This window comes from Cyprinodon tularosa, unplaced genomic scaffold, assembly GCF_016077235.1.
Source record: "Cyprinodon tularosa strain WSP-4 unplaced genomic scaffold, ASM1607723v1 ctg239, whole genome shotgun sequence".
NCBI lineage: Eukaryota > Metazoa > Chordata > Actinopteri > Cyprinodontiformes > Cyprinodontidae > Cyprinodon > Cyprinodon tularosa.
In genome coordinates this window covers 439588-450000 of record NW_024038892.1, presented here as the reverse complement: position 1 = coordinate 450000, position 10413 = coordinate 439588, and the positions used below count along the sequence as shown (strand labels likewise).

Here is a 10413-nt window from a genome sequence, read left to right as displayed (position 1 = left end):
ACTTTATTTCAGTCTTAGATGAGTAATCTGGTTACAGTGCACACCTACTAATGCTAGTCTTGCTTTATGGTTATTTTTCTTCTATGTCAATATATATTTTTTTACTTGACCTTCTTTTTAGTTGCATCATAGATCTTACTTCATATCCTGTCCTCATGCACTTGTGCAATCATACTGTCAGAGGCGAAACTGGTGACATTTACTTTGTTACATTTATTTCAATATCTTATAGTCTTAGTTGAGTAAAGTTTTGGGGTCCTTTATCCACCTCCATGTACTGACAAGATGGTTCAAGTAGAGATTTTAGTTACCTTGATGTCAAACAGACATGCACATTGTAATGGAAAGTAAATTTGAAATATAATAAGTTAAAGTCTACAGACAACAAAAGCGTGAAACACGGGCACTTTCTTTCAATTCGGTAGTTTTGCATGTTGAGAACAAAAAATACAATCAATTTAGATGAGTGACAAAAAATACTTTGCATGGTTATTAATTTATCAGTAACTAAGCTTTAGTGAAAACATAACACACTGTTCCACAGATCTACATTTTGTGTGCATTGAATGAATAAAGCACCTAAAGCGCACAGACGTCTAAATTTTGACAAACAGAATTAAGTCACAAAACTACAGGAGTGACGTTAAGCAAAAGAATCACACAAGCCTAAAGGAACTGAAACCCACACATGTTAAGTTGGCAAATGGTCCACTAATTCAAGATGAAAGTCTGATCTACCAGGTATTAAAACTTCTGGTACGACCAGTGTTTCATACTCTGTTTTAGCATGTTGCTTTAATTGTTGAATAATAACTAGTTAGATTCAGACCCTGTTATGAGAATTGATTATTTATCAATTTCTCATGAAAACGAACAGAAAACATGGTGTGTCAAGGATGGTGGATGTTGTTGAGGATACAAATGCAGAGTAGTAGGAGGCAGAGATCCCAAAATAATAGACAGAAAACCAAAAACAAGGAGAGGCCAAGGAGAAACACACATGAGGAGTGAGGTAAATGAAAGAAACCAGCACTGAGGAACTGCACAGGAGGAAGTATATATGGGAGACAGAACAAAGACTGGGCTAATTAGCTAATGGGTTGCAGGTGGGGATGGAAACAACTAGAATACAAGGGAAAGGAGGCTAGCACAAGGGGGCAACAGAGCGTAACACAAAAAACACAAACTTCCTAGGAAACAACTACAATGATACAAAATGGGAAAAGAACCCAATGACCAAGGAAACACAGAATTGCAGTGTAAAAGACACACGGAAGTCAACAAAGGGCAGAACCATGACATGAGGATAATTTCTGGACAGTACTTTTTATAATACAATAAATAATTTTTATTTACAGTAATTGACATTTTTTTTATATTGAAAACAACACTGAATGAACTGAGGATACAGTTCTTAAATTCCTGCAAAAGAAAAATATCTATATAAACTTTTATAAACAAGGGTTCTGAGTGAAATCTAACATACTTTTATCCTGTTTTGTAAATTTCAACCATTTTTAACATTTGCAGAGTTGTGCTTAATTTTTTTATTTTATTTTTTTTCATTTATTAGGGCAGCCTATTTATGACTGCAAAGGCAGAATCAGCACAACCGTGTCTGAAACTTCACCGACAATGACCTACATAGAACCCACAAAAACTACCTTTGGTACATCAGAGCAGTTTTTACAAGTAAATCAAACCACTACCCCTGCATTTTTCCACAGGTCAGTGCATCTTTTTTCTGTCTTCTGGATGGAGGTAATAAAACTCACTGAAATCCTTAAAAGTTATCTAAAAAAATCTCTCCCTTCTTCCTCTTTTTTTTTTTTGCAGAACATGGTCTGGAGTTCCACTCTGGTATGAGATGCTGAGATGGGGTTCTTTCACAGTCTTACTCATAAGTCTGTGCATAGTTACAAGCTGCACACAAAATGGTCATAGGCAGTATGACATGTGATATGATTTTTGACAATTTCATCTTAAATTTTTATAGTACATAAAAACTGATTCTCAAAGTTTTTCAAAATTAAGCAAGAGAAAGGATTACATAAAAAGAAAAAAATAACTTAGTAAAAATTAAAATAATTACTTAAGTGTCCTCTGAGAAGTGTGAACCCCACACTTTCCTAAGAGTAAAAGGTAAATCACAGGGTAAACTAACCGCCTCTCCATAGTGGGACAACAAAGTGACACTCAGAAGTCAAAATTGTCTGGAATTATGTCTTTACAACAATGCATTATAAAGTAAATAAACAGCAGTGGAAAATAATGTGGACAGCTGTCTTTAGCATTTCACACTTTTCCTCTGAACGTCCCAGAATTTAAACACCAGGGGGTTATTTCTTTCAGTTTCCACTATTCTAAAAGGCAGTAAGTAAATGTTAAAATCAGCCAAATTATGCATGGGCATGTGAAGAAAATATTACTCTATTTAAGTCAGTGGCATTTCTAGGAAACTAAACCTCCAACATAACTTCTACCCCATAGCAACCACGAAAGTATTACTTCATCTCTTTATTAAAATCCTCAAGAAACTCTAGTGGGTGTTACAGGTGGTGAAACTGTCAAAGATGAGCAATCAGTGATTTTTTTCCTTCACTGATTTCACAGAACCTTTGTAAGATTAGGTGTTCTCTTTGTGTCTGGTCATCTGAGAGCAGGTGAGGCTACCTGGCTGCAAGCCCAGAAAGAAAAACAATTGTGCCCTTTGGAAAGAAACTGATACCTATTTACTTTTCTCACCTCTTAAGATAATCATAAAACATTTATTTTTTTAATCACAGAGATTGTAAAAAATCAAACTGTTCAAATTTTGAACAGTTTTGAACACTAAAATTTTCAGCTTCACTGCTAAAAGGCTTGATCAATCAGTCAGTCCCTGTTGTTCAGCACATTACCTATAACAGTTTAACAATCCAGAATAATCTGAAAGTCCCACACCACACCAGGACCTTTCATCTTTGGACGTGTTGACCTGGAGATTGAAATGACTTGGGTAAAAATATTTAAATATGAGTGGAAGGCTTTCGGAACCTCCAGTTATAATTAAAAGACTCTGCAGTGGAAAAGGAGCTATTGACTTGCACTTGATGTAAATTGTTTTGAGGTTTCGACGGACTATGTGACAAAGCAATTAGAACCAAGATCTGTACACAGAAACAAGAAAAGTCTGTATAATATAAAAATGCACAAACTAATATGCTATGGTTTACTCACATCCATAAGGAATTGTGTTTTTTTTTCTCTGTAGGTTTTTATAATTTCTTGACGTGCAATTGACTGTTTAAACCAGATTAAAGCAGAGGTATAATCTGTTACCATGTTATTGTTTATCATGTACTGAAAAGTTTAAAATATTGCTTTGTATCTTCTATAAAAAAAGATTTTTGTTGTTACCACATTTTATATTCACACATTAAAGGTACATATGATGGTTACTGTTTAAAGGTTAGTTATTTAAACTATTAAAAGTAAGCAGTTTTATCCTTTCATGATAAAGTGCTTTTTGGGTGTCATGATCGGTTCTCTAATGGAGACCCAAAGATGCAGAACACCACTGACGGACACAGGATGAAAAGTTCAACAAGTTTATTAGCACAATCACACTGAATATGCAGAAGGCTGGTTCGGGCCTGGATTCTGGTTTCACCGGAGTCTGCGTGAGAGACAGCACAGTTAAGGACTGTTGACGGGGTTTGGTTTCCAATGGTGCACAGATAGTACCTTGAGGGTTCTTGAGGTTCTCTTTGGGAGAGTCACTGTGGGTTCTGGAGAAGGATTTAGTAGCAGAGTCCGTTAGCTGCTTCAGCGTCTCACGTCTAGCTTGAGCAGACCTTGGCCTTGGTTTCCCAGCTCTAGCCCAGAGCTGCTTGGAGGTTGTCTGAGAATCTTCAGGGTTTGGCTCTGAGGGTCGGCTCGGCAGGTTAGCTCTTCCAGAGCTTTCACGGAGGAAGCACGAGTTTCCTAGAGGCACAGAAACAGAGGTTAGAATCCAACTAGGGATTAGAGTCATGGAAATAATCACTGAGATCAATGCTTTAGCGCTGACCAACTGGAACAACACTGCGCCGTTGAGGCAAGGTCTGAAGACAGCTTATATAGTGGATCCTCTGATGATCTTGATGAGCTGCAGCTGTGCAGGAGGCTCCCTCAGAGGATCCACGGCGGACTCTGCTGGAGAAAGATGGGATTTTCTCCAGCTCCCAACATTGGGTGTAAAACAAAGATTTTTATTTCAGCAAACAGAATAATTTGTCCTATGGAGAGAAAAAAATTGCATGACCAAGTAAATATGGAAATAAAAACTTTTGCAGATTAAAAATCTCCAGCTCTATGATAGATGTACTTGCTCATGTTGATACAGCCTGAACTCTCTACAACCTTATCACTTTCTAGGAATGTCCTGTTTCCTGAGCTCAAAGAATGTTAACTGCTTGATGAAACAGTCATATTACAGATGTAGACTTTAAGGAAGTATTTTCCTGAACTTTGTTTCGTACTTAGTTACCCTAAGCCTATATAAAGTTAGCATAATGCCTCTTATATATATGACTTTATAAATAATATTTTTTTCTGATTTTCTTGTTTTTTGTGACATGGTATTACAGACCATTATTTAAAGGTTACAGTATTTTCCTGTTCTTTCATCTTCCCTCTGTTGGTGGTGTTAATCTGCTCATGTCCGGTGGGTTGATGACGCAAGTTTGTGTTTCAGAGGGTGGAGTCAAAACTGAGGTGCTAGTCAGTGTGTGTGGGGGGGTTTCCTTTAGACTTCTATGTTGAGTTTTCTTTCTTTCATGATGTGAAGGCAAGGCTGTCATCTTTCACATCTTCCTGGGTGAACTTGATGCTTCTGTCCACTAAGTCAATGTGGTCTGGGAACGTGTTGATATCCTTGCTCATTATTTTGACCCATGTGTCATCTACGTATGTGAGCCAGTGACTGGGTTTTGTTCCCATATATGAGTGTAGAGTTCTGCTTTCCACTTCTTCTATGTACAAGTTTGCCACTGTGGGAGACACAGGGGAACCCATCGCAAATCCATGCTTCTGCCTGTAGAAAGCTTGGTTAACTTGGAAGTCTGTGAGGCACAAGTCCAAAAGCAAACAGATGTGGTCATTGGTCAGGTCGGTCCTATCTGCCAAAACGTGGTCTATCATCCATACTGTGGGGACAGCTTCTGTGGTAGGGATGCAAGTAAAAAGAGATGTAATATCATACCTAAGATAATATCTACCTAAGATTTTGCCGCATATGGCTACCTTGGTGTGTTGGTGCAAACTCTTTTGTTTTGTTTTACAATTTAACTCTTATATATCAAATTTCTCTGCACCATCAGCACCAAATCAAATTCCTTGTAAGTGTACACCTACTTGGCAATAAACTGGATTCTCATTCTAAAAGGAGACCATGGAAGCTGGGATATTATCATTGAAGTGATAAATACTACATCCTTTTTTTAAGCAGGTAGATCTGACAATATAATGAGTATTTTGGCCTAAATATATCATGTAGTATATCATGCAGTTAAAATAACAGGTTATTTTTTTCATCCTTTTCTATTGGCGAATTTTCATACCTGCACAAATCAAAGTTAAATAAATTTTTGTCAAAAAAAAAAAAAAACATACTCTTTGTGTTATTCCTTTAAAGAAGGTTAAAAGTATAAGAAAATGACACCAAAAGACCCCATTGCTGCTTCTCCATTCACTTGTATTTATTGAGTAAGGGAAGAAAAACACCTGAGTCCCCCTAGTGGATCCTTCAGGCGATCACACTAAACTATCCTCTTTTCCAAATAAAACCCATCTTTTCCATTTGTACATTTTAAACCAAATTAAAAAAATCCTAAAAATGAAAATGAATAAACATAATATTATTAAAGTCAAATTACTCAGGATTATATCCTGTAACATTTGCAGTGAAACATGGTGGAGATACATCAATACTTCAGGGCTTGTAAACAAAAACAAAAAAAACAGAGTTAAAACTTTTTTTTAGGCCTAACTAAAAGATTTATGGGAACCACCAGGATATAGGGAATAGGGTTTGTTGTAACTCTCGTTCACAACCATTCAAACAGAGGGCTTTAAAATGCTGTAGAGGTTAGTGAATGTTATGAAGTATTTGAACAAACTGATGCCCAAAAGCCTTTAGTGTAAGTCTGGGTTTGGCAACCCAAACTGTTCAAAGAGCCATTTTGGACCAAGAAAACAAAAAACAAAACTGAAAATTGGAGGTCTTATATAAGCAATGTATGGCACAACAGGCTCCAAGTGTAAAAAAGGACTATGTGGGCTTAAATATTTAATAAGCATTCATGATTAAATGTTTATCCTGGAGCAAATGTCACATGATGTGACTATTCTGCTATACGGTATTTGGTGCTTTAAGTATAAATCCCATTACACTATTAAAATATTACATTTTGTTGCATTGATGAAATTATAGAAACACAATAAAGAAATCTGATTTTTGGTGATATTTTTATTTTGAGATTTGGGATAAAAAAAACGTTCACATACCTGCATAAGAGAACTACCTGTTTGATCGTTGAACAGTTTGCTTGCAACAAAACCAGCAGAAGTGGAGTTAGGAGATGCAATCTACCCCATAAATCTAGCTTTGCGGGCCTGTAATTTATCCAGAAGTACTGCAGTCACACTTTTTCTCTCATTCCTGACTTAGTGGTTGGCTGAAAATTTAGCATGCCTTCCCTGGAAGCAGTTGCCGACACAGTAAATCCCTTCTGTTGTGCAATTAAAACATTACATTTATTTACCCGTGTTTAATGTTGTATTGTGTTTGACAAAGTGTTATTGTTTTTATGTGCATAGAGGTCAGTTTTATAGCGGCCACAATTTACAGGGAATGTGAATGACAAAAAAAAAAAAAAAGTTTCCTTAAAGAAGTAAAAAAAAAAAATGGATTTAATTAGCACTTGCAATGTGAACGTAGCCACCGAGTCTTCAAAGTTGAATATACGCCTTGGCTATATTTTAGAAACTACAAGTAAATTAATAGTCAGCTTTCGTTTACTGTGGAGGAAGCTGGAGTACCCAGAAAGAACCCATACATGCATGGGGAGAACATGCACGAAAACACGAAAATCACATTTGTAAATTGAAAGTTTTATTATCATTGACTTAGTGAAGGAGTGTTCTCCACTGGGCTGCACATTGTAAATGATTTTATCTTTCCATATAAAACAGACCTTTCAATCATTTACCTCTGGTATTTTAATTGAGCCCCAAGCCCTTTTGCTTTCCTGTTTATTCTACTTAGCTTAAGGCTCCAATCTTTTATATACATGTTTCTATTCATTGTGGGGTTTTTTTCAAAGTAGTGCAAGATAGCACCAATAGGAGTGTATTATTATGACTTCCTGTATGATATACTAATATCTCTCACTGTTAGGGTCCATGGGGTTTTGCTGTTTTTCTGGTGTGAATAAGCTTCCTTTTACGAGAACGTTTCTCTGTCTAGATAACTATAACACAAGGCGCAGATCATCTCTCTCTTCGCTCAATGATTACCCTTGGTTGTATTCCAACTAAAGATCTAATCCAGGAACATCTTTCTTGTTGAAATTTGTCTTCTTGTTAATTTATTTTAATGTGAACTCTGTTATTGCTCCAGACAAACAGTGAACCTCAGTTTGTCTCCGATCTTCATGGAAAAGGTCTCATCTATGTGCAGTAGTTCTCAGTCTTTATCACCTGCCTGGTCTCTAGGATGGCGTCTCTCACTCACATTCTCCTGGACCACTGGGGTACAGTCTGCAAAGCCCACTGAATCAAACCCCTACAGATCCATGGTACCTTCTCTCCATCTCTCAAGTAAGCAAATCGTTCAGTCATCAGTTGTCATTAACCAATTCCTTCCTAATCCTTCTGCTTTCTCCCCTAAGATCACTCAGAAAGTTCAACCGACTTCCTGTAGTTCAAATTCTGCTTTTGATATGTTGCTTTTTGTAAATAAAAACGTTAAAACCCACTGGGTGTCCATGTGATTCTGCATGTGGTTCAAAAAATTACAAAGCAACATGACACTCACTGGCTCGACTGCTGTTTAAGATCTAAGGCGAGTTTGCTTACTGAGGCCTGATACGGCTGTAGTCCATTGATTAGATCTAACCTCCACTGCAGAGTCCTTTGAACTTCAGCAGACTTAGCCTGTCTTAACTGATGCTGGCTAAATATTTTGAAAACTCATGCTGTTGAAGCATTTTAATGGTTAAACAGAAACCTACCAATATCTTTATCTAAAATGTTTTTAAAAGTAAAATTCAAAGAGATATTACTCTACAATATAAAGAAGTTACTCATGATAAATTTAGATAATGAAATATCTCAAATAGCTTTGATAAACGAGCATCCGTGAAAAAACAACAACAAAAAAAAAAAAAACGATTGGTTCCCTTTAACCTATCATTGCTATTCACTGTTTATCTTTTCTTGTGGTCAAAAAATGTCTAGAAAGCTAATTCTTTCGGCTCCAATTAGTAACTTGCCTGTTAATAGATGAACAATAACATGACCAAGTGTAGATGAGCAGGTATTTTGTGTCACTGTAAAGCGTTGTTAAATTACACAGTATGTGATACACATACACAGAACTTTGAACCTGTTTCAAATGAATTTAATATAATCTTCTCCACAATTAGTCTAACAAAATGCAAATATTCTTTTTCAAGCAAGGTTCACTATGCAAAAGTTTTACAGGATGTATTTATGACTGGTTAAACACTTGATTTGCAAAAGACTTTGCATGTTTCAGTGATAGAAACCCCCTAGTCTAGTCTGTAGAGAATGCATTCAACATCTTGATGTTAATTCTGCCACCTGGAAACTCAACGGGGAAACAAAATTCACTAAGGAGAAATACATTTTGAGGTTAAGTTTGTGTTTTCCATTTTGCCGTTAGCTCCTTTGAATATCTACTTAGGATATTGTCCAGATAAAAACATAGGCTTCTCTCATGATCAACACTACAGATAACATTATATGAATTTATTCTTAAATACCTTTATTAAACAAACATTATCCTATCTTTTTTTAAACATATACTTTAGAAGGTTATCTTGCGTATAGGGACCTATCAGGCCCAACACCAGTCTGTGACGGAGAGCCTCTTGGAAAGATACGGAAATGTATATCACAGACTAAATTAAACCACATCAGCCTCTAAGAAGAGTTTTGATCACTTTTTTTTTTCTAACACAGTGTGGAAATAGATAATGATGCATTTGTGACTAGATTTATAATACAACAATATACCTACAAAGTTATGGGATCTTTTTTTTTGTTTCTTTTGCAGTTACAGCTGCACTAAGTAAAAAAATGGGACCTAGTCACTTGTATATTATTATTGTCTTGTAATCCAAGAAGGTGGCATTGTAGGTGAATTACAATTATGAAGTCATTCTCAATGAGCAGGAGGAACTGGTTTATAAAGGAGTGGTGGTTCATAAAGAAGTGGTGAGTTATAAAAGACTAACAGTTTCTAAATGAGTGGTTATTCATAAAGGAGTGGTGGTTTATAAAGGAGTGGTGGTTTATAAAGGAGTGGTCCGATAATGTAGGTCAGTCTGGAGTGACTCAGGACAGTGCGCAATCCATAACTTCCTGAAATTCATGTGGTGTTTACAGTAGGTTGTTTAGATCTGTTGTTCTGCACAGCCAGATTGTTAGAAGGAAAGATTCATTTTCTTTAAAGTCTCACTGAAAGTTTTCTGAGAGTCTTTATAACTATAACAACATAACCTCTGACAACCTTGGATTCAAGTAGACATGAAGTGTGCTTAAAAGGGTTATGATGAAAGTTTATAATGAATGTTGCCAATTGGTAGCAAGGTTAAAGTGCCAGGCGAGAAATGGGTAGAGGTGACAAGTAACAAAGTACAAATACTTTGTTACTTAAGTAGAAATTTTGGCTATCTATACTTTACTGGAGTAATTCTTTTTAGACAGCTTTTTACTTCTACTCCTGAACTTTTTTTTGCTATTATCACTACTTTCTGCTCCTTATGTTTAAAAAAAGACTTGTTAGTTTTGTTAAATTAAAACTCATTTTCATTATGGTGTGTTGGTATAAAAAAAAATTTAAAAAACATCAAAATAATTAGTTTCATCCAGACAATTAATTTCTTTGTGGTTGGTTTCGATACTGCACCAACTTGTTGTTTGCCAAAAACCAAAATAAATAGTTTTACAAGATGATTCAAAGTTAAATTTGACACCGTTGCCATTCGTTATAAAACTAAGAAACTTAAGTATAAGGAAGTTATCATCCACAATTGTAAAAAAAAATGTTCCTTTAATAGTGATCTGTCAGTGGAATCAGATAATAGAGTTGTGTTTTTTTTATATTTTAAATGTAAATATTAGTTTATCTTCAAATTGTCATAT

The 10413-nt window shown here is 35.8% G+C and overlaps 1 protein-coding gene across 1 annotated transcript in view; it reads left to right on the top strand.

Moving 5' to 3' along the window:
* Positions 1-3222, top strand: part of LOC119785044 — an 8046-nt gene extending 4824 nt beyond the window's left edge. Inside the window, exons 4-5 of the mRNA XM_038287434.1 lie at positions 1574-1727; positions 1837-3222. Coding sequence (XP_038143362.1) covers positions 1574-1727; positions 1837-1960 — 278 coding nt within the window. The 3' untranslated portion in view covers positions 1961-3222. The remainder of the gene's footprint in view (positions 1-1573; positions 1728-1836) is intronic.
* The last annotated feature ends 7191 nt before the right edge of the window (positions 3223-10413 follow it).